Here is a 25,386-nt window from a genome sequence, read left to right on the forward strand (position 1 = left end):
TTCTCTCTCCTTGCTCTTCTTTGGAACTCTGCATTCAGATGCTTATATGTTTCCTTTTCTCCTTTGTTTTTCACTTCTCTTCTTTTCACAGCTATTTGTAAGATCTCCCCAGACAGCCATTTTGCTTTTTTGCATTTCTTTCCCATGGGGATGGTCTTGATCCCTGTCTCCTGTACAATGTCATGAACCTCTGTCCATAGTTCATTAGGAATCCCTTAGAAGAAATGGAGTAGCCATCATGGTCAACAAAAAAGTCTGAAATGCAGTACTTGGATGCAATCTCAAAAATGACAGAATGATCTCTGTTCATTTCAATATTACAAGGCAAACCATTCAATATCACAGTAATCCAAGTCTATGCCCCAACCAGTAATGCTGAAGAAGCTGAAGTTGAATGGTTCTGTGAAGACCTACAAGACCTTTTAGAACTAACACCCAAAAAAGATGTCCTTTTCATTATAGGGGACTGGAATGCCAAAGTAGGAAGTCAAGAAACACCTGGTATAACAGGCAAATTTGGCCTTGGAGTACGGAATGAAGCAGGGCAAAGGCTAACAGAACTTTGCCAAGAGAACGCACTGGTCATAGCAAACACCCTCTTCCAACAACACAAGAGAAGACTCTACACATGGACATCACCAGATAGTCAACACTGAAATCGGATTGATTATATTCTTTGCAGCCAAAGATGGAGAAGCTCTATATAGCCAGCAAATCAAGATCGGGAGCTGACTGTGGCTCAGATCATGAACTACTTATTGCCAAATTCAGACTTAAATTGAAGAAAGTAGGGAAAACCACTAGACCATTCAGGTATGACCTAAATTAAATCCCTTATGATTATACAGTGGATGTGAGAAATAGATTTAAGCGACTAGATCTGATAGACAGAGTGCCTGATGAACTATGGATGGAGGTTCATGACATTGTACAGAAGGTCACCTTCCAACATATAATAACAATAACAGGAAAACTTGAAATATTGTGAGTTATGTGACACAGAGACGTGATGTGAGCAAATGTTGTTGGAAAAATGTTGCCAACAGACTTGCTCAACACAAGGTTGCCCCAAATCTTCAGTTGTAAAAAACAGTATCTTTGCAAACAAGCAAAGTATAATAAAACAAAGTCTGATTGTATCTTTACTTTGGTCTCTAATTGATGTTATTGCCTCATGAATCTCCCCTGATGGAAAGAGGTGACAAAATTTCCATTACTTAATCCAATCTGGTCAAAATTTGGTCAGCGATGATAAACAGTCCGTTTAGGCAATGCTCCAGTTTTACAATGCTCAATAAAAATGCTGATCGCTCAGATTCCCACTCCCCTGTCTCCAAGCCGTTTTGAAGGCTTCTAGGTACATGGGGAGGAAGCATAGGTTACTCAGCTTCGGATTGGAGGAACAGTAGCGGAGTCCTTGCATCCACGGGCGGCCCCTGGCTCTTCATCTCTGGCTGTCTCACTTGTCTGCGTCTTTACTCCTCTCCCACCTGGCAGTCATTACTGTGGTCTCTCCTGTCCCATCTTGGTCAGATACGAGGGGTGTTTCCTCACTAAGGTGGACTCATCTTGGCTGTGGGCAATGATGTCAACCCCTCCAGACTTACACTGTTCTTCACCAGCTCCCTGATAAAGTAGGTTTATCTGTCCCATGGTTTCTGCCGTCATCTTCATCAGAGAGAGATCCTTGCAAGAATCAAGGGCACTCCACCCACCTGCCTTCCTCTGAGGACTAGAGGGTGTTTCTGAGTCACTTCCATCCCCTGAAGCACTAAGTTCAGGCTCTGTCTCTCTCTGTCTTCAGAGAGCCATCACTTCTTTGCTCTGAAGAAGCTGCAAGGTGGCCTCATCCAAGAGAACTCGGTAAAGATTGCTGTTGTTATCTTCAGTGCTTCCATTAAATTGGATTTCCCTTGTGACTGAGCTGGTAAAAATCCCATCTACAATGTGGGAGACCTGGGTTCAATCCCTGGCTTGGGAAGATTCCCTGGAGAAGAGAAAGGCTTCCTACTCCAGCATTCTGGCCTGGAGAATTCCATGGACTGTATAGTCCATGGCATTGCAAAGAGTCAGACACAACTGAGCGACTCTCACTTTCACTTTCCATTAAGGAAAGTGAAAGAAAGAAAGTGAAGTTGCTCAGTCGTGTCTGACTCTTTGCGATCCCATGGACTGTAGTCTACCAGGCTTCTCTGTCCATGGGATTTTCCAGGCAAGAGTACTGGAGTGGGTTGCCATTTCCTTCTCCAGGAGATCTTGCTGACCCAGGTCTCCCACATTAGAGGCAGATGCTTTAACCTCTGAGACACGAGGGAAGCCCAACTTCTCACCAATACCCCCAGGGTTGGGATACAGTTGTCAAGAAGGAAGCCCTCTGTGTCTCCCCTTTGTCTGGCAAAGCAATAAAGCAATTCTTTTCTACCCAGAACTTGACACTGAGATTCAATTTCAGTACTAGTGCACAGAAGCCACGTTTTCAGCATCAGCTGGACAGCTGATGGGAGCCGTGTAAACAGAGCGAGTAAGGCATGCAGGAATTGCCCTAAGGGCTAGAAGTCAGTCACACTCCCAGGGCAGAACAGTGAGTAAAGCCATGATTTTCCCTTAAACTGAGACTTACATGCCAATTCTGTTTACATATGTTATCTATTGAGCAAAGTTATCCGTTTCTTCAAACTATAAGCATGAACTATAATTATTCATTCATATGTTTATACAAAAATAGTTTGCCAAATAGAGAAACACTCTATATGGAAGCTTCTTATCTAGCAACATCAACCATCCAGAAGTACCTAAGAATACTAGGAATGCAAAATAAATAATATAGAACAATGTCAGTGTGACAGGTATTTATAAACTTCACTCACAGTCCTCTTCACACCTCATTCAGAGGCAAACTACCTTGTATCCTGGACAATTTCAACATTCTGTAAGCTAAAAGAAGCAAGGTGAGATAACTGCCAAACTTGTTAAAAAAACAACGAACTGGAGTTAAGTGCAGCAAATGGTGATTTAAAATGCTACTAGAATTAGGAGAAAGAAAAAAAGCTGACACTCATGGAAAATGCCTTGAGGAGAGAATCAGCAACAGGAGAGAAAAGAATTCAAGAGACGCGATCTGACATCATTCAACGGAGGGACAAAGAGACAGATGGACTCCTCTCAACTCCTGAGAACGTGATAACATTCAGTGCTCGTAATGGCAACATCAAAGACACAAAGAAGGTTAAACTGTACACGGAGGTGAGTTCTTAAACTATTTTATGAATCCTTCTATCCTGAAAAGTCTTTTTGCTTGTTTTTAAATTGGGTATTCCATTTTCATTGTGATTTAAAAAAAAAACAAAACACATAGCATAAAATTTACCTGCTTAACCATTTTAACAATACAGTTCACCATGTTAAGTAAATTCACATTGTTATGAAACAGATCTCCCTAATTTTTCCCTTGAAAAACTGAAATTCTAGACCCATTAAACACATTCCACTCCCTCTATTCCCCCTGCTCCTGATAACGAGCATTCTATTCCCAGCTTTATATAAGTGGAATTACACAGTATTTTGTCTGTTTGTGCCCAGCTTCTTTCACTTACCATAATGTCCTTGGGCATCGATCATACCTGCTGGAGCACAAACAGTACATCTATCATTTTTAAGGCTAAATAATATTCCATTGAATGCATATACTATATTTAATATATCCATCTATCCATCGATGCACATTTGGTTTTCTTCTTCCTGTTTGGCTATTATGAATACTGTTGCTGTAAAAGTGGGCATCTCTTTAAGACTCTGTTTTCAATTATTTGGGATATTTACTCAGAAGTGGAATTACAGTGGTTTTGTGGTTTACGCGCTAAGTCGTGTCTGACTCTTGCAACCCCATGGACAGTAGCCTGCCAGGCTCCTCTTTACTAGAACTTATATGGTGGTTTCATGTTTCATTTTTAAAGAAACCTCCATACTGCTTTTCATAGCAGTTATACCATTTTACAATCTCAAAAACAGTGTATAAGAGTTTATAAAAACTGCCCCATAATACACCCAAGTTACTACTATTTGAAATAATTAGAAAATGAGAGCGTCATTTTTCAGCCAACTCATTATAATGTTGAATGAAATTCATGAAAGAATTGAGGAGATGAATAGGAGAAACTTAATTAAATGCTTTATTGCCTAATATTATAATAAAAAGCCTAATAGATAGAATTGTTTCATGGTTGTCTCTAGAATTTAAGGATCAGACTAAAAAGTGTAATTTAGCCAAAAGGACTGAGAAAGAGGAAGGGCTAGGGAGGCGCAAGCCAGAGTTCAAGGAAGGCAAGCTTCAGAGAAAATGTTAAATCATTTGCGCAAAAGCAGGAAAATCCAGATTGCAGAGAATCATGTAGATCACATGGCCCTAGTTCTTCAACAGATAAATTATTTGAACAGAAAAGGTCAGGATAGTAAATCTATAAATTAAAAGGCCTATCATAATTTTAAAAATAGGACTAAATTATTAGGTCTAGGAATGCACATTTGGTTGGTTAAATTATGAAATGCAAAAGTTAGGGTCAGTTCAGTTCAGTTCACTCACTCAGTCCTGACTGACTCATTGCGACCCCATGGACTGCAGCCTGCCAGGCTTCCCTGTCCTTCACCAACTCCCAGAACTTGCTCAAACTCATGTCCATCAAGTCAGTGATGCCATCCAACCATCACATCCTCTGTCACCCCCTTCCTCTCCTGCCTTCAGTCTTTCCCAGCATCAGGGTATCTTCCAATGAGTCAGTTCTTCCCATCAGGTAGCCAATGTATTCAGCTTTAGCATCCGTCCAACCAACGAATATTCAGGATTGATTTCCTTTAGGATTGACAGATTAGGTCTCCTTACTGTCCAAGGGCCTTTCAAGAGTTTTATCCAACACCACAGTTCAAAAGCATCAGTTCTTTGGTGCTCAACTTTCTTTATAGTCCAACTCTCACATCCATATATGACTACTGGAAAACCACAGCTTTGACTATATGGACCTTTGTCAGCAAAGTAACATCTCTGCTTTTAATATGCTGTCTTTGTTGGTCATAGCTTTTCTTCCAAGGAGCAAGCATCTTTTAATTTCATGCCTGCAGTCACTATCTGCAGTGATTTTGGAGCCCAAGAAAATAAAGTCTATCACTGTTTCCATTGTTTCCCCATCTATTTGCCATGAAGTGATGGGACCGGATGCCACGATCTTCGTTTTCTGAATGTTGAGCTTTAAGCCAACTTTTTCACTCTCCTCTTTCACTTTCATCAAGAGGCTCTTTAGTTCTTCTTCACTTTCTGCCATAAGGATGGTATTATTTGCATATCTGAGGTTATTGATATTTTTCCCTGCAATCTTGATTCTAGCTTGTGCTTCATCCAGCCCAGCGTTTCTCATGACGTACTCTGCACATAAGTTAAATAAGCAGGGTGACAATATATAGCCTTGACATACTCCTTTTCCAATTTAGAACCAGTCCATTGTTCCATGTGCGATTTTAACTGTTGCTTCTTAATCTGCATACAGATTTCTCAGGAGACAGGTCAGGTGGTCTGGTATTCTCATCTCTTTAAAAATTTTTCATGGTTTGTTGTGATTCACAGAGTCAAAGGCTTTAGCATAGTCCATGAAGCAGATGTTTTTGTGGAATTCTCTTGCTTTTTCTATGATCCAGCAGATGTTGGCAATTTGATCTCTGGTTCCTCTGCCTTTTCTAAATCCAGCTTGAACGTGAGGAAGTTCTCCATTCACAAACTGTTGAAGCCTGGCTTGGAGAATTTTGAGCATTACTTTGCTAGCATGTGAGATGAGTGCAATTGTGTGGTAGTTTGAGCGTTCTTTGGCATTGCCTTTCTTTAGGACTGAAATAAAAACAGACGTTTTCCAGTCCTGTGGCCACTGCTGAGTTTTCCAAATCTGCTGGCATATTGAGTGCAGCACTTTCACAGCATCATCTTTTAGGATTTAAAATGGCTCAACTGGAATGCCATCACCTCCTCTAGCTTTGTTCTTAGTGATGCTTTCTAAGGCCCACTTGACTTCACATTCCAGGATGTCTGGCTTTAGGTGAGAGATCACACCATCCTGTGTTGTTGCTGCTGCTGCTGCTAAGTCGCTTCAGTCGTGTCCAACTCTATGTGACCCCAGAGACAGCAGTCCACCAGGCTCCCCCGTTCCTGGGATTCTCCAGGCAAGAACACTGGAGTGGGTTGCCATTTCCTTCTCCAATGCATGAAAATGAAAAGTGAAAGTGAAGTTGCTCAGTCATGTCTGACTGTTAGTGACCCCACGACTGCAGCCTACCAGGCTCCTCCGTCCATGGGATTTTCCAAACAAGAGTACTGGAGTGGGGTGCCTTTGCCTTCTCCGCCGTCGTGTCATTAATCCATGACAAAAGAGGAAAGAATTTACAATGGGGAAAAGACAGTCTCTTCAATACATAGTTTTGGTAAAACTGGACAACGACATGTAAAATAATGAAATTGGAACATTCTCCAACGCTATATACAAAAAGTAAACTCAAAATGGATAAAAGAGCTAAATATAAGACCAGAAACTGTAAAACTCCTAGAAGAAAATATGGGAGGAACACTCTTTGACATAAATTGTAACAATATCTTTTGGGTCTGTCTCCTAAAGCAAAGGACATAAAAGGGAAAATAAACAAATGAGACCTAATTAAACTCAACAGCTCTTGCATAGCAAAGGAAACCATTAACAAAACAAAAAGACACCTAACTGAATGAAATAAAATATTTGCAAGTGGTATGCCCAATAAGGGGTTATTATCCAAAATATATAAACGGTTCCTACAACTCAACATCAGAAAAACAAACAACCCATCTAAAGAATGGGCAGAAGATATAAATAGTCACTTTTTCAAAGACTATATACAGAAGGTCAGTATCATTAGTCATCAAAGAAATGCAAATTAAAAGCACGTGAGGGACCTCCCTGGTGGACAAGAAGCTAACTAAGCTCTGTGTTCTGAATGCAGGGGCTCAGGTTCAACCCTTGGTCAGGGAACTAAAAGCTCACACCAAGCAACTAAAGATCCTTCCTGCCACGATCAAGACTGAAGATCCCACACGCTGCGGCCAAATAAACAAACATTAAAAAACACACATGAGATATCACCCCACACCTGTCAGAGTGACTACAAGCAAAAAGAACACAAACAAATGTTGGTGAGCATGTTTTAAAAAGGGAACCCTCCTGCGCGGTTGTTAGGAATGTTAACTGGTACAGCCACTGCGGAAACAGTAAGACAATTTCTCAAAAAATTAAAAATAGAAGCACCATATATAGTTTTGGGTAGACACTCAAAAATAATGAAACTCCACTCCCAGGTATATATTTTTAAAAAATAAGGAAAACACTATTTTGAAAAGATACACACCCCCCAATGTTCACAGCAGCTCTCTTTATTGTAAAGATATGGTAGCAGGGACTTCCTTGTTGGTCCAGTGATTAAGACTCCCCATTTTCACTGCAGGGGGCATGGGTTTGATCCCTGATTGGGGAACTAAGATCTTGCATGTGATGTGGCAAAAAAAATAAAAATACTTCAGCGTGTGTGTAATCTGAATTTATACTTAGAAAAATATGAAGGCAACCTAAGTGTCCATCAACAGATGAACTGATAAAGATGTTATAATATATAACCCACACCCACAGAATGAAACACTATTAAGCCATTAAAAAGGATGAGATTTGAGGGCATTATGTTGAGTGAAATAAGTCAGACAGAGAAAGACAAATACTGTATAATACAACTTGCATGTGGAATCCAAAAAATGAAACAAACTGGTGAATATATCAAAAAATAGACTCACAAATACAAGAAAAAATTAGTGGTCACAAGTGGAAAGAGGAAAGCAGGGAGGGGCATTATAGGAGGAGGGTATTAGAGATACAACCTACTATATATGAAATAAATAATCCAAAACTGTACAACAAGTCCCCTACGTATGAATGAGTTCTGTTCTGAGAGTGTGTTCATAAGTCAAATTTGTTAAAAATTCCAACAAATTTAGACTGGGTCCCCAACTAACACAAATGGCTATGTAGTACTGTGCTGTAATAGGTTTATATTACTTTTCACACAAATAATATATTTAAAAAAAACAAAATAAATAAAACATTTTCAGTCTTAAGGTACAGGACCTTGAAAAGTACAGTAGGACAGTACAATGGTTGGCGCACAGCTGGCATCCAGGGAACAGACAAGAAGAGATACTGACTGGAGGAGGGAGAGGAGGTGGGAGATGGTAGAGCTAGACGGTCGTCAGCAACATGAGAAGGGGGGCGAGCTGCACTTTCACTCATGTCTGAGTGATGGACTGCGGGTTTGCACCTCTGAAAGTTTGGATTTGAAGGTTCACATGTGGGGGACTTACATATCTTGTATAACACAGGGAGCATCAGTTCAGCTCAGGTCAGTCGCTCAGTCGTGTCCGATGCTTTGCGAACCCACGAATCGCAGCACGCCAGGCCTCCCTGTGCATCACCAACTCCCAGAGTCCATTCAGACTCACGTCCACCGAGTCCGTGATGCCATCCAGCCATCTCATCCTCTGTCATCCCCTTCTCCTCCTGCCCCCAATCCCTCCCAGCATCAAAGTCTTTTCCAATGAGTCAACTCTTCGCATGAGGTGGCCAAAGTACTGGAGTTTCAGCTTCAGCATCAGTCCTTCCAAAGAAATCCCAGGGCTGATCTCCTTCAGAATGGACTGGTTGGATCTCCTTGCAGTCCAAGGGACTCTCAAGAGTCTTCTCCAACACCACAGTTCAAAAGCATCAATTCTTCGGAGCTCAGCTTTCTTCACAGTCCAGCTCTCACATCCATACATGACCACAGGAAAAACCATAGGCTTGACTAGATGGACCTTAGTTGGCAAAGCAATGTCTCTGCTTTTGAATATGCTATCTAGGTTGGTCATAACTTTTCTTCCAAGGAGTAAGCGTCTTTTAATTTCATGGCTGCAATCACCATCTGCAGTGATTTTGGAGCCCCCCAAAATAGTCTGACACTGTTTCCACTGTTTCCCCATCTATTTCCCATGAAGTGATGGGACCAGACGCCATGATCTTCATTTTCTGAATGTTGAGCTTTAAGCCAACTTTTTCACTCTCCACTTTCACTTTCACCAAGAAGCTTTTTAGTTCCTCTTCACTTTCTGCCATAAGGGTGGTGTCATCTGCATATCTGAGGTAACTGATATTTCTACTGGCAATCTTGATTTCAGCTTGTGCTTTTTCCAGTCCAGCGTTTCTCATGATGTACGCTGCATATAAGTTAAATAAGCAGGGTCTTGATGCGCTCCTTTTCCTATTTGGAACCAGTCTGTTGTTCCTGTCCAGTTCTAACTGTTGCTTCCTGACCTGCATCCAGATTTCTCAAGAGGCAGGTCAGGTGGTCTGGTATTCCCATCTCTTTCAGAATTTTCCAAGTTTATTGTGATCCACATAGTCAAAGGCTTTGGCATAGTCAGTAAAGCAGAAGTAGATGTTTTTCTGGAACTCTCTTGCTTTTTTGATGATCCAGTGGGTGCTGGCAATTTGATCTCTGGTTCCTCTGCCTTTTCTAAAACCAGCTTGAACATCAGGAAGTTCACAGTTCACGTATTGCTGAAGCCTGGCTTGGAGAATTTTGAGCATTACTTTACTAGCATGTGAGATGAGTGCAATTGCGCGGTAGTTTGAGCATTCTTTGGCAGTGCCTTTCTTTGGGATTGGAATGAAAACTGACCTTATAGTCAACATTTTAAAATAACTCTAAATGGAGCATAACCTTTAAAAATTATGTATCACTAAGTTGTACATCTGAAATTTATATAATGTTATATACCAACTATCTCAATGTTAGAGAGAAAAAATATGTAAGGTTAAAGCTACTTATTCACAGCTCTATTCCCAAAGAATGGTGACTCCACCCCCCTCCCCCTCAAAGAAAGGAAAGAGACCACCTTCCCTGCTTTATAAGGTTCTTTTTCCTGGAACTAACTCTGCAAACAAAGAAAGGATACTTAATAGTGGCAGCCACTATGAAAGCCCCTCAGGAACTGCCACAATCTTTACACAACAAAGGAAGGAAAGCCAAGAGCGCAGGGGAGACCAGAAGTTAGCTATGATTTGCAGCAAAGCAGTGTATTCAATATCACAGCCTGGAAAATCAGTGTCTTTTGCCATTGGCATTAAGGTGCTTCCTTTTTCCTACTTTGAGCTTCTTTTTCAACCACTCATCTCTTTAAATCAATTATGCTACTTTGTAACCCTGAGAGGCAGAAACTTATTTAAATGTTCAAAAAGAGTTGGGCAGACACATTTGGAAAGTCAGTTGAGAAAACAACTTAAGTGTCCAGTGCCAGAGAATTAGGGGATGCGGTGTAAGTGGTCTGTGGTATTATTTTCTTGGAGTGTAACTACTTTACAATATTGTGTTAGTTTCTGCTGTACAACCAAGCGAATCAGCTATACGTATACATATACCCTCTCCCTCTTGAGCCTCCCTGCCCCTACCCCATCCCCTGGGTCATCACAGAGCGCTGAGCTGAGCCCCCTGTGCTACAGAGCAGCTTCCCACTAGCTGTCTGCTTTACACATGGTAGCACATTCACGTCAAACCGAACTTCCCAATTGTTTTATGGTACATAGTCCTGGTTTTGTGTTTCTTCCTTATAAAAGAAAGCAAGTTCATTACATAAGACTTGGAAACATACACAAGCAAAAAAAATTAAGGAATATTTTTTATTCTATTAATCCTCTGTTGCCTTTCCACCTAGATCCTTTACAACAGGTAATGATTTTCCAAAACCAGAATGCCATCACATTGCATTTTAAAGCCTATCATAATTTATTTATGCCATCCAGCAAAGGAATATTTATGTTTTTAACACCCTACTGTTTGGCATGTAAATACTTGTGAATTTTCACAATTATAAACAGCCTGGAGGAGGGAAAAGTGAGTATGAATTCAAGCTTAAATGCAAAAATAAGGACTGATGTATTTCAGGAGTCACACATTGTTACCACCCATCACTTTCTTATTCACTTACACATTTCTTTGCTCAACAGATAGATGTTGAATATATGTACCTACAGTGTGTCAGGCACTTAGCTAGGTACAGTGAAAAGTGAAAGTGTTAGTCACTTAGTCATGTCTGACTCTTTGTGACCCCATGGACTGTAGCCTGCCAGGCTTCTCTGTCCATGGGATTCTTCAGCCAAGAATACTGGAGTGGGTTGCCATTTCCTTCTCCAGGGGATCTTCCAGACCCAGGGACTGAACCCAGGTCTCCTGCATTGCAGGTAGATTCTTTACCATCTGGGCCACCAGGAAGCCTCCAAGCTAGGTGCTGGGGATTCAGTATATAGAAAGATGTGGTCCATACTCTCATGGACTTTAGGTAAGAAACAGAGATGTAACCAATTACAAAAAACTCTGAAACAAATGTTTCAATGTAGACAAAACAGAATTTACAAATTATTCAATACAATAGAAAAGTCACTGAGCAAGAATCAATGTTTTCAAAGAGAATTGTGAGGGTAACTCCAGGAGCAACCAGCTTTCTGAAAAGTACTCTCCCAGGAGTCACTGGGACTCCTAACTCATTTTTCTGTTTTAATATATAAATTAACTTTTCCTCCCTCTTTGCACAAAATGGAAGCTCCAATTGCAAAGACACAGCAGGCAAAGCACGTGCACACACACACACACACTCACACACACCCCCCCCCCCTCCGTGTGTGGCTGAGCACACATCTGGCAGACTACCCGCATCAGTAGGCACACGGTGCCTGTTAGAGTTGTGCAGCTGAATGGGTTTCACACTAACTGTCTTTCTGGAAAGTTGCACTTTGCTAACAGATTCTAATTACCTCATTTTACATCTAATTTTCTGAATATAATAAGTTTATGGAGAGCCTGCTACCTGCAGACACTCTGTATATCAGTGCAAATGTTCACAATAATTTCCACTAGTGGATATCTTTATCCCTATTTTACAGATGAAGAAACTGAGGCACAGAGTTTTCATCATGTATCGAGAGACACCACACATCCGAGCATTCGCTGGACTTCCTTCTCTCTCTTCTGTCCCCACAGTTCCCCACAGAGAACAGCTCTGCTCTACTGCCGGCCGCCTGCTCCCAGGGCGCTGTCCTTTTTCAATTTTATTTTATATTGGGGTATAGTTGATTAACAATGTTGTGTTAGTTTCAAGGGTTTAGCAGAGTGGTTCAGGTATACATATATGTGTATCCATTCTTTTCAAATTCTTTCCCCATTTAGGTTGTTACAGAATCCTGAGCAGAGCTCAGGGCACCACCCTGTAATGTGGACCCATCTTGGGCAGCCTGAGAGAGCAGAACCCCTGCCACACCTGCTCCAGAGGAGGGCTGGAGAGCGTCCCGTGGGGCACTGCCTCTGCCTCAGAAAGGGACAGCTAGCTGTCCTTCATTCCCAGCAACCAGGGGGCTTCTGCCCCCAGGGCAAAGCACGGCTCCCTACCCTAGCCAGAGGGAGAGAGGGAGCTGCTACTGCCAGCTCTCTGAATACCCAGGCTCTTCCCTCCCATCTTTCCCACCCAAAGGGAAAGGGAAGAATGCTCCTGTCACTTCAGTGAGCTTAGCACCACCTTCCAGGGGTCTTGCCAGCGTTCCCCTGTAGACATGCAACATTGTTTTCTAGCAGGAGAGGACCTAACACCCTGGGTTAGGTGTTAGGGGAACAGATTGAACACTCACAGCTGACAGTCACCCTCCCAGAGCCTCAGTTTTATTTTTAAAAAAATTATAATTATAATAAAAGCAGACAATAATGGTTCTCCTTGCTAGTGAGGCTTAGAGAAGCTAGTGCTTGTAGTTCAGCCTAGCAGGTAAGTGTTCAATAAATATGAGCACTTCATACCTTAAAGGAGGGATAAGAGACTGGGTCATAAATTTTACCTGCAGTGGGTTTCATTTAAATCATGAGCAAAAGGAATAAATAAAAAGTGAAAAGTTTATAGAGAGAAAGAAAACAAAGAAATATACAAAAGGCAAAAAAATTACACAGAAATTTTGTTCCTGAATATCATGGTTTCAATTTTATTCCAATATACCAGACTTACAACATTCCATAAAAGTCAGATTTCCAATGGAAAAGTTTCTGCCCCTTATTATTAGAACTTAAAAGTTTCTTTCAGTTTAAAAGTGAAGAATCAAAAGCTGCATAAGAAAGAAACTATGACTTTGCAGGCCAAAATTATGCAGGAGGTTTGTCTTATAACTTCAAACCAGAAGGTAAAATATGAGCTGAGTCCAAAGAATTCTTTATTTCTACTGGAATTAAACTTCAGATCTGTTATAATTAGCCTAAATTTCTCTGGGATGTACTATGGGCAGACTATAAACTGGATCAAAACATGTGGAGTAGAATAAGAATTATTTCTTCGTAATAAAATTCCCTATGACATTCTTCCATAATGTATAGTCTGTAACAGATATTCAACCAGACAGTCTGTTTTAACAAGGTGTGTCATTTAACATACTCATAACATCACTTTCACAGTCTTGTCAAACATACTTCGAAATTTACAAAGTCTGACAGATACATACCCTGTCCTCTTATAAGATGTCATAGCAAACATTTGGCACAATTAGGTGTTATTGGACATGTTATCGCCTTGTCACCTGCTCAAGGATAACTGGACTGACAGCAGCCTAAAGCCTTTTGGTATCCTCCGAAACTCAGACTTAAGGTTAAACTCTGCACTTCACTACTCATATATAGCAATCAATGAAGTCCTCACAAGGTACAGACATGCCTGGGTTATAAGGACTTATGCTTAATTTAGGAAGACTAGATACTTTAAACGTTTCTATCAGAGGTCTAAGGAGTTTGTGGCTTTAAAACAGGAATTAAGATTTCAAACAAAACAAAACAAACAAAAAGCATGCAGGGATAAGACAGTCAGATACAACTATCCTGTGTGTCCATCCCTCACATAAAGAAACCTGCTATATTATTAGGAATTTTATTTTAAAAAATCAGCCTAAAGTATCAGTTTTTAAAATAATTATCTTCCTTAGATTGCACTGTGTGTTGATCTCAGAAACATGAATGTAATCATTTTACAAAAAAAGTTCCAGCAAAGTGACAGTTTTTATGTTATTGTTATTGAAAACGGCAACCATGCAACTTAACTTTTCATTTTGTATTGGAGTGTAGTGGATTAGCAAACAATGTGGTGAAAGTTTCAGGTGAAAGGGGACCCCGCCATACGTATACAGGTATCTCTTCTCCCCCATTCTCCCCTCCCATCCAGGTTGCCACATAACATGGAGCAAAGTTCCCTGTGCTATACAATAGGTCCTTGTTGGTTATCTATTTTAAATATGTGTGCAGTGTCCATCCCAAACTCCCTCACTATCCCTTCCTCCCATTCTTCCCCAGGGCAACCATAAATTCGTTCTTGAAGCCTGTGAGTCTGTTTCTGTTTTGTAAGGATAACAGTAACAATGCAACTTTTAAAAAAATTTTTCAAAAGAGGATCCAGGGTAGCGATGCTGCTAACTTTGCCTAGGACTGTGAAAGGGAGGAATGAAATGTTTCTTGCAGCCCAGTGATTCTTGTTTTACCCATTACTGTGTGAAAATCCCCGCCCTTTACAGGACTGGTCTGCAGGGAATCCTGCCCTGTGCACCTGCCTCACCAAGCCCCCAGAGAGTTTTGGCTTAAAAAGCAACTTCATTAAGTCGTGTTCAGTACAGTCCAAAAGGGTTATTGATGCAAAGATGAGTTATTCCTGGAGGAACGCTCTTCCTAAAAGGTCAATAACTAACTAGCAAATAGCAGTAATGACGACCTTTCAGGGCAGGGCTTCTGAACCAGGGGTAAACCGAGGCAGTTAAGGGGTCAAGTTTGAAATCTTTAGCAAACAAGCGAAGAGGTGAATAGGTGAATTTTTATGGGAAAAAAGTTCAGAGTATTTCATCACCCATTCATAGCAACCTGAGGCTCTTCCCTCGCAGAATCATATAACCATCATTTACGAGACGGACTAAGTGATACCCGAGTTCTAAAGTCGGTTTGGGGAACCCTGCTGCACGATGCATGATGCCGTCTTTGAACAACCAACATTCCGGGTCCCCACCCCCAAGAACACGAGGGCTCGCTCACTGTAAGATGAGGCAGCCTGTTCTAATGCCTGTTTGTGGAGGAGACAGGTGGAGGCGGGCGGTGCAGGGGTGATGCGCGGCACTTCCCAAGTAGAAGCACAATCATTTCTTAAAGGGAAGGGGCTCCCTCTGCATCTGGAGATCCCCGCGGCAGCTCCGCGGTGAAACCTGTTCTGCGCTGGATCTCAAAAACCCGCCCAGTGCCCACCGCTCTTCAACCGCGGTTCTGTGAGCTTTAGCAAAGGGAACTTGTCTCATTCTAAAAAGAACTCCCAAAAGAGCAGGAAAGGAGGCAAAACTCCAGGAAGACGTGGACTTAAGACCCACACCAGCCGCCTTACGGGGAGACAAATAACCCTCCTCCGGGACCCCTGATCCACCGACAGCGGGAGGTCAGACCTCGCGAGTCGTTACCGTCCGGGGCGCGCTCGCGGTCCGGGAGGCGGCTCATCGGGGCTCCGCGCAGGGCTGCCGGGGCGCGGCTCCTGCCGTCCAGGCCGCGGCGGCTGCAGTTGCCGAGGCAGCGCCCCCCGTGGGGCTGCAGGTGCGCGCCGCCGCTGCTGGGCGCGAGCCACCGCTCGGGACGGACGGGGACGCGCTCGCGTTGCCTGAGCTCGGCCGCCCGAGGCTCCCGCGCCTCTATTAATACTTGCTGAGCTGCTGGCGACCTGCCGCCTGCTTGACCCGGGGCCAGGGTCTCTCTGCCCGAGCTGGGAAGGGCTGGGGGACGGCGTGGGGGGAGGTGGTGAGGCATTTGCCCGCACAGGGACTGGCAGGGTGTACCCCGCAGCAAACTTTGCCCTGCTCCCCAACCCCCGATCCCCGCCCCGAGGTAGAGTCTGGGCATGAGTGAGTGAGCCTTGGAGTGTGCCCTTCCCAGCTTCCATCTTTCTGGAGTCACCACCAAGCAGGGTCCGATCTGGCTAGAGAAGCTCTAAGCTAAATCTGATGACCACTCCAGGCCACCAGCGCAGGGAACCTATTTTAGGGCAGCCGCTCCTCATTCATTCAGGCCTGCCTTGACATTTAAGAGCTCCATAAGCAAATGCCTTACCCCGATCGGATTTCACCCTTTTGCCTCTGCAACATTTCAAGTTTGAAGAAGGGAAGGCAGTCTGCACCTTGTTGTCCAGGGGTAAAAAGAGCAAAAAAGGGCAGTGGATTCGAAAGGCCCACTATTTGTTTGGTGTTTAGACTAAAATGTTCACAACACTCATTCTTCCAGCAAGCCCATGAAAGTTGGGCTCCAGCCATGTTCCTATTGTAAATTTAAATCTAATCAGCGAGGGCTGCTTTTTTGCCATCCTTCCAACAAGTGTTATGTTTAAATTCCCTTAGGAGCTTTTAAGCGAGGCCATTGAGATGATAGGAGCAATCAGTTAACGCTAATTCAAAGAACATTGATGACAACTACGTTACAGACCTGCATTCATAATCAAGATCCTTCAAGGGTCTTAAAAAAAAAAAAATCTGGTTTACTTCTGCATAAAGCCTACAGTGGTTTCTTAGGTGAATTATTTCCTCTGGCTGCATAATTAAAGCTTCTATCTGTGAAGACAGTGCAGCCCTTTTCTCTCAAAAGAACTGATGATTCCTAATATACCCAAGACTAGAGCTATTAAAAATATTAAAGTTAAGACCCTGCAGACAAATTTTATGAAGTTTCTGAGACCCCCCCCTCCCTCCATCTACTCTTTGGTATGTAGCTCTGCTGACAAAGTTCTGAGAGCTAGTCATGGAAGCATAAATAAGAACTTCAGGAGTTAACCTTTGGTGACTCTATTAAAAAATATGGAAAGGAGTATACACTCTGGCAAGATTTTCATTTACTTTTTTTAGCTTTGTAATAAGTGGGCCCTCTCTAGCCCAGCTTGGAACAGTGACCAGTGTCAGCCTCTGCTAAATTACATCTCTCTCTGTGTGAGGCAAACCAGGACCAACTGGGCTTCAGTGGATTGTAGAAACGCCAATGTATAGAACTGTTCCCTCTTCCCCTCTTGCCCCAACCAGGGAATATACCATTTCAAATTTCTTAGATTAGAAGTCAAAACCTGCTCTCTAAGCTAACCTCTTAATGGCTTATCTCCCATTTTTATTCCTATATTTATTTCCTATAACAGAGGCATAAACTATATGCCTTTGGGAGCAACAGTAGACTCCCATGTTTATTCCTATAGCAAAGGCATTGTGTTATATTTCTTCTTGCTTTCATTCTTCAGTTACTTGGAACTTTCTCTGTGCCAGTAACTAGGGATTTCAAGAAAAATCCTGCCCTTAGAATGCTGTATAGTAGTTGAGAGAGACAGGCTTAGGAGCAGTTACTTTTTTTCTCATCTATTTCATGTTCTATGAAAGAAGTGGACACTGAGGAGCCAGAGCTGAGAGGAGGGCTAATTCTACTTGAAAGATTAAGAAATGTTTCCAACCAGTAGTGACCATTTTCTCCAATGACAGTAGCTATTATTTTTAAACGTCCTATGAGCTAGACACCCTGCTAAATGCCGTTCATACATCTCCTTCTATAATCCTTACATGAATGGGAATTACTATTATTCCCTTGTACCATATGGACAAACACAGGCTCAGCTTTAGTAATTTGCCCAGAATCACAGAGGGAAAGCATTTCAGAACCATGATTGGAAGGCAGCTTTCTATAATTACAAGCTTGTGCCCAATGTCTACACTCAGTTGCACTGATTAGCAAAGATATTTTCCATAGCCGGTGGCAAGAGCTTTTCACCAAAACCTTTCAGGAAAATGGGTCCTTGGAGGGTACACAGACAGGCTAGTTGGTGCTGCAAGAAACTGGACTGTCCCAGCCATCGTGGCTCCTTACGGAGGAGCATCCACGTTTCATAACAAGGCAGGGCCCCAAAACTGGTCCTAAGAAAGACTGCCATGAAAATAGCATTCATTCATCCATAAATCCATTCATCATTTGTTGAGCATTTACTCTGTGACACACTTTTCCTGGAAAAGTTGTCATCTCGACAATGTTTCCCCCTAGGAATTCTCCAAGGAATTAGGAGTTTATATTCAGGAAAAGAAAGAGGAAGTAGCTCTAGACACAGAGATGGGTGGCCATTGGGATAATTTACTCAGAGTTGAAAAACTTCCCTTTTGCTGGAGAGGCTGTGAGAGAGAAGAAAGAAGACTCACAGCACCTTTTCCAGCGAGGAAACTTCCAGCAGTCACACCTACTCAAAGAGTACTACCCATGGGTCGTATTGGTCTACATTCTGGTGGCATGCTCAGTGCAGGGGCAATACAATGTAATAATCAAGAATTCAGCCTTTGTTGTCAAACAGACACTACATTCAAATGCTGACCCATCAGACCCAGGGTCAATAACGATCCAATATGGTCAATCCAATACTGTCCAGTGAATGAGTAACTTGGGTAAGCTTCACAACTAGCCTAAGGCTCTATTTTGTAAAACAAGATTAATAGTATAAATTCTATAGGATTTTTGCATGATAATCTATGTATTGGTAAAGAACTACCTGCAGTTGCTAGCAGTAGAGGTCCAAATTAGATAGAAAAAAAAAAAAATCAGATTGTTTTTCTCCCTTAACGCGAAAGTAGTTGAGCTTGATGTCCTATATTTGGTATTGTAGCCCCATGTTTCCATCTGGGGCCTGAAGCCTTTTCATTTTCTGCTCCAGTGTCCTTAATACAAGTTTCAGCCTCAGGACTTTGTCATGGACACAAAATGGCTTCCAGAACTCCAGTCTGACTCATGTCCAAGCAAGGAGAGGGAAGGGGGAAAGGGCAAAATAGAGCCTGACAGCTGAGTCAGGTTCCTTAAAATAACCTTCTTGGAAGCCTTATCCAACAATGTCCATGTAAAAATCAATATATATTCTTTCTGCAGGAGAAGCCGGGGTATGTCTGTCTCTGTGTGTGTGTGTGTCTGTGTGTTAACCCAGCATTTCAGGGATTCTGCTACCCAGGGTAAGGGAGAGAGTGGATACTGGGTAGGCAGCCAGAAAACGGTGCCATAGTTGGAAGAACATTTGACACAGTGCCTGTCACAAGTAAACTCAAAGAGAAAGAGACAGAGACACACAGAGAGATATAGAAAGAGGGGCAGAGAATGTGTTCGAGAGCCAAGAGCCGTTCCAGACAGACAGACAGTAACAGGACTGATCCGAACGCATGTGCATCTTGGACAGGACAGCGAGGGGCTTGGGTCAGGCAGGCATTTTTCATGAAAGAGCATTCAGTTCATTTCATAAATTTCAAGCAGACTTCAAAACTGCCAGGAAACGTCACTTGGATTCAATCAGCACAATTCGGCGCTAGAAACCTAAGGAACACGACTTAGATAAGTCAAAGAACTCTTAGGCTGTGCTTAGTCACTCAGTCTTATCCGACTCTTTGTGACCCCACAGACTGTAGCCCGCCAGGCTCCTCTGTCCATGGGGATTCTCCAAGCAGGAATACTGGAGTGGGTTACCATTTCCTCCTCCAGGGCATCTTCCCAGTCCATGGATGGAACCCGGGTCTCCCACATTGCAGGCAGATTCTTTACCATCTAAGCCACCAGGGAAGACCCATGAGGAAGAAGGACTATAGCAATTCATAGAAACAAAAGTGTAGAGATGGGGAAGAAAAAATGAGACAGCCATCTATTGTTTACTGTTTTCAAACAAACTAAATGACATCTGCCTACCTGAAGAATTTTCTTTTCACAGGCACCTTACCAGAGGATATCAGAAACATCAGACTTGACTAGAGGTTAGAAAATCAGGCTTGAAAGTCAAGCGAGAACCAAGCCAGTTCTTAGAATTCAATGAGGGGGCGGTACAGCAGGCATCTTTTTGGAGGGACAGGTCTAACCAAGGATGCCTGTGTCCTCCCTGGAAGACCCACTGCCCCCATGAGACTCTGCCTCAAGTACCTGGAGAGAATGCAACTTCTTATCTAATGTCACTTGATCAAATCAATCAGATGAGTGCACCAGACTGGTCAGTCTGGATCCAATGGAGGGTACAGGATGGCTATCTTCCCCAGGTGCTGAAGTGCCCTCACAATTACCATACTCAAAAAACTGATCCCACACACAGAGGAAGGAAGGATAGATGCAAGACAGCCCCCCCAAAAATGTCATGACCATATCCTAGTGAGCCAAGCTGTGTTGAGCACTCGGCCTGTGATCCTAGGAAACAATCGCAAAGTTCAGAGCGCCCTCCCCAAATGTGCCATGTTTGCAAGGTAGTTATTTTGAGCTGAAAGCAACCAAGACCCTGAAAGTTCAAAAGAAACTACTGCCCCTCCCTTAACTACCTTGGAGAACTTAAATTGGGGATTTTTCCCAGAGAAGAAAAATCCCATTTTTCTTGGGAAGAAGATTTCCCATTTATCTTTCTACTGAAGATAGATGTTGTCTAAGTGGCTTCATCTGTATGGCAGGACCAACACCTAACAACCGAGTATCTGCCCCTCCTCTGGCCATGCTGTGAACTGCCTTCCTGCCCCTGGAAGCCTCGGGCCCCTACTCCATTCCTGAGATCAGAATGCTACATGTGCCTCATTTCACCTTTCTGTGTCTGAAACGCTCATGTGCATGGCGTTCTCATATATATGAAATTAATGTTGACATTCTTTTGTTCACGTGTCTCATGTAGTTTAATTCTTAGATCAGCTACAAGAACCCAGAAGGATACAGTTTTCTTTCTTTTCAACATTTAAATTTTCCATTTTATAAAATCTTCCATTTTATAACTTTTCAACCTTTGTCTAAGGCAACATACTTAGTAAGCAGAGCTGGGATTCAAACTCATGGATTTCAAGAGCTCTTTCTTTTTGCAGTGTGTGATATGCTTCGTTTTTATCATCATAAAAAAACATCTGCCTCGCTAGGGCTAGGATCAAGGGATTTGGAGACTGACATTGGGATACTAAAAGTCATCTGACATTGAACGTGGTTCCTGCAGCTAACTAACTGGTGATGAAGAACCAATCATTATTGGTCCACTCTGCAGTCATTCGTTTAAATAACTCTTCTTGAGTTTTGATGATGTAACAGGCACTGAGTTAAATGCAGCTCACAAATAAGACATGGTCCCTCAAACAACACTGTCTGGCCAGGGAAATAGATGTGTGAATAGTTAAATCAAAATGTGTCATGTTAGAGGCAGCAATAAAAGCAGGTATAGGGGTTCCCTGGTGGCTCAGTGGTAAAGAGTCCTCTTGTCAAAGCAGGAGACACCATCCCTGATCTGGGACGATCCCAATACTTCGAAGTATCTAAGCCCTTGTGGCACTACTCTTGAGCCCGTGCTCTGGAGCTTGGGAGCTGTAACTGCTGAGCCCACGGGCCACAACTGCTAAAGCCCAAGTGCCTTAGAACCTGTGCTCCACAACCAAACAGCAGGTACCACAGTGAAAAAGTCCACACACTGGCCCTAGAGCAAAGCCCGCACAGCAACGAAGACTCAGCACAGACCCAACTAAGTAACATTATCTAAAGAATTTGTTTTAAAAGTAGGTGCAGAAGCATTCGCAGAAGTAGTGGTGAGCAGGCAGCAACTGTGCCAGGATGACCTGGTTTTGTTTGGTAACAAAAAGTCCTCAGATCCCGGTGGTTGATGACGACTAAGGTTTGTTTCTCATTCCTGCTAAATGGCCATCATGCATCTAGAGCAGCTTTCCTCATCACCCAGCTAGGACCTGGGATGCTGGAGCAGCCTCTTATGGACCATTAACAGGCAAATCATATCACTGCCTCTGTTAGAGGAACAGCAGCCATCGTCTCTGCTGAAGGTTTATCAGGCAAGGAAAGTCACATGGCCAAGCCTGAAACCAACAGAACCAGAAAATAATAATCTTCCTTCCAGGAGGGGCAGTGAATGTTTGAAAAAGAGGATATCGTTACCTGGGATAGGGCAGCCATGGGGAAAGCTTCCCTAGAGATGAGAAATAGAAAGTGACTCTAGGTGGGCGCTAGAATCAACCTGGTTTGAACTTCACATCTACCGCTTGCTTCACAACCATTGGAAAAATCACAAAAATTAGCTTATTTTTCATCAACAGTCACTATAAAGAGTAAATAAAATATTTAGCACAGTGCCTACTATACTTGGAGATTTTAGTACATAGCAAGCACTTCATGGGTTTCCCAGGTGCTACTAGTGGTAAAGAACCCACCTGCCAATACAGGACACATGAGACCAGGGTTCAATCCCTGGGCTGGAAAGATCTCCTGGAGGAGGGCATGGCTACCCACTCCAGTACTCTTGCCTGGAGGATCCCATAGAGAGACGAGCCTGATGGGCTACAGTCCATAGGGTCGCAAAGAGCTGGACCCAACTGAAGAGACTTAGCACGCACACATGCAAGTACCTCGTAAATGTTAGCCATTCTTGGTGTGAAGAGCTACCTTTTGAGAAATGAATACAAGTATAACATGTTAGGAAACGAGGTGGAATGACAGTCTTCCAGGCAGAGGGATGGACATGTACAAGGTGTTGGCATCAATAATTGGGTCAGTGCTTCTCAGAAAGGCTAAGTGGGGAGAGGGGGGTGCCCAGAGATAAGGTCCTCAAGACTCTGTAGACCAGGTTCAGAAGCTTAGATTTTCTCCCGAGGCAACAGAGACCCAGTGAAGAGTTTTAATCTGGGGACAGATGGAGAGATGGAGTGGCATTATGGAAGATGGATGGAGGGGAAACCAGAGGTGAGAACAGTCTTTCTAATAATCCAGGTGAGAGTTGGTTACAGAGACAGCTGAGACCAACCAGAGGTCTGTGTGCTGTGACGCTGTCTGCTGAGGACTGCAGACAGAGGTGTAGAAAGAGGATTAGGACACACTGGTAAGAGCTATCTCAGGGGGTGAGTCAAACCCTGCAGCAGCCAGGACAGGTGTAATGGGACTCTGCCTGGGAAAACGGGCTCCCCGGAGGAGACAGCACTCAGCTGGCTTAGAAAACAAGGCAGTGTTTACCAAATGAAGAAGAGAGACAGTTATTAGAAGAATCAGCTTGTGCAAAATCAGAGGTCTGCTGAAATGAGCAGCAGTTCAGGGTGGCCAGGACAGGGGTCAGGGTGCGGGGGAGAGGGAGAGTAACAGAGCGGTGGGGATCTGAGAAAGGGGTTGGGTACAGAACCGTCTTCAAGCCAAGGTGTTCAGATCTGAACTTGTACACTGAGCGTCAAGCCAACGGGTGACATTATCAACTTTGCTTCTTTGGAAGTCAAATCTGGTGACATATTAAAGACAGACCAGGTAAGAAGAGCTGGGGATAGAGCGGTTCTGAGGCTGTTTTTAAACCAGAACTAAGGGGTAAGGCAGTCAGAAGGCATTTTCTAGAAAGTTCAAGTTGTGCATTAAAGGTGGGTGTGCGACAGAATTGACTCAGCTTTCTGACTTGGGAGACTGGGCGGATGATGAAGCTGTCAACAGAAAGTAAAATATAATAAAGAGCTAAAATCATGTTTGGGGTAAGATGCATCAGTAATGAGGGCTTCCCAGGTGGCTCAGTGGGTAAAAATCTGCCTATTATGCAGGAGACACAGAAGATGCAGGTTCAGTCCCTGGGTCTGGAAGATCCCCTGGAGGAGGGCATAGCAACCCACTCCAGTATTCTTGCCTGGAGGATCTCCATGGACAGAGTAGCCTGGCAGAACCTACAACTGAAACCAGCTCCCCGGGGCTTCCCTGGTGGCTCAGACGGTGAAGAATCCGCCTATAGTGCAGGAGACCTCAAAAAGCCCTGGAGAAGAGAATGCCTCCCACGTCAGTATTCTTGCCTGGAGAATCCCATGGGCAGAGGAGGCCTGGTGGGCTGCAGTCCGTGGGGTTGCAAAGAGTCAGAGACAGCTGAGCAACTAACACTTCCATCCTGGGGCCCCAGGGTGAGGAAGGCCCTGGAGTGAAGGTGGAAAGAGGGGTCTCTGAGCCAACGTGCCTGAGTCCAGCTCTCACCTCTGCCCCTAACCAGCTGTGTGATCTCGGGAAATTTATGAAGGGGCGCTGAGCCTCCGCATCCTCCCCTGGAAAGTGAGGATGACTGTGCCTACTTCACAGGGGACTGCTGGGGAGTATGAGATGGCCTATGGAAAGCATTTACAGTCACGTCTAACACGTGAAATATGCATGTCAGTGGACTTTCCTGGTGGTCCAGTGGCTACAACTCCACGCTCCCAATGCAGGTGGCCTGGTCAGGGAACTAGGTCCACGTCCTGCAACTAAAGATCCCGCCTGCCACAGTGAAGATCCAGAGTGCTCAACCAAGACCCAGCACAGCCAAATAAATATTAATACATACATTTAAAAAAGAAATGCATGTAGACTGAAAAAAAAAAAAAAGCCCAACCTAAGAGCTGAGAATTATGTTCTACTTGGCCCAGTTGCTGAGGACTTGAGCCCAGGAGACCACCTCTTAGATGCTCCGAGGGACCGCTCTGAAGGGGTAAGGGAGGAGCCAGGATATACAGGGGATTTTGCAGGTAGTCAAAATACCAAAAGATTCCTGCTAATTGAAGAAAAGCAGGCCATCTCAAGTTAATCAATTTCGTGCTTCTCTGTATACGGGAAGAGTCAAGAGTCAGGGCTCATGGAAATGATTCTGAAGATATGCACCTCAGCCCTCCAGGCCCCAGTTCCCTGTTCCCCATCCCGAGTCCCCTCAGGGCACAGTCGGGGCAGCTGTGGAGGCTGCTGGCTTGATGGCTGCACCATCCCTTGCTTACTGACAAGGAAGACGACATTCTTGCATAAGAATGCACATTTATTGTTTTTATTCCGCGCTGTCTGTCATAATAATTCTGTTTATAGTTTGCCCACAAATCACCTGGGGTAGCTTGTTAAAATTCCTCTGCTGAGACTCCAGAGATTATTGGAGTTGGTCTTGGTCTAAAGTAGGAGCTTGAAACTCTGCCTTGTAAACAAGGCCCTCCTCTTCCCGGGTGATTCTGATGCGAGCCGGTGCCAAGACCACACACCTAGAATCACTGTTCTACAGGATGCCCAGCAGGCTGGCTGTTCCCCATTCCCTGCTCAGCCAAAACACCGGAGGGTCAAGACAGCCACAGGTCTCAGGCGGCCTCATAAGAATCACAGAGAGGAGAGAAAGAGCTGCCAATTAGAGCTGATGGTGAAGAGTTTAGAAACAACTTTCCCTTTTAAAAGCCCTTGTCTCTCAAACGACTTTCCCCCAAATTAGTCATTTGTCTGCCTTAATTACTACTGGCTTTTTCTTTGAGGGCAAAG

General features: G+C 43.5%; 1 protein-coding gene across 2 annotated transcripts in view; it reads right to left on the reverse strand.

The window, feature by feature from the left end:
* Positions 1–15,784, reverse strand: part of GADL1 (glutamate decarboxylase like 1) — a 191,729-nt gene extending 175,945 nt beyond the window's left edge. Inside the window, exon 1 of one of the 2 annotated variants that reach the window (XM_018038444.1) lies at positions 15,585–15,784. In XM_018038444.1, the coding sequence (XP_017893933.1) occupies positions 15,585–15,621 (37 nt within the window). In that variant the 5' untranslated portion in view covers positions 15,622–15,784. Of the gene's footprint in view, positions 1–15,569 lie in introns of both variants that reach the window. The other variant, XM_018038443.1, reaches the window with a different exon arrangement.

The sequence above is a fragment of the Capra hircus genome, chromosome 22 (assembly GCF_001704415.2).
Source record: "Capra hircus breed San Clemente chromosome 22, ASM170441v1, whole genome shotgun sequence".
NCBI classification, from domain to species: domain Eukaryota; kingdom Metazoa; phylum Chordata; class Mammalia; order Artiodactyla; family Bovidae; genus Capra; species Capra hircus.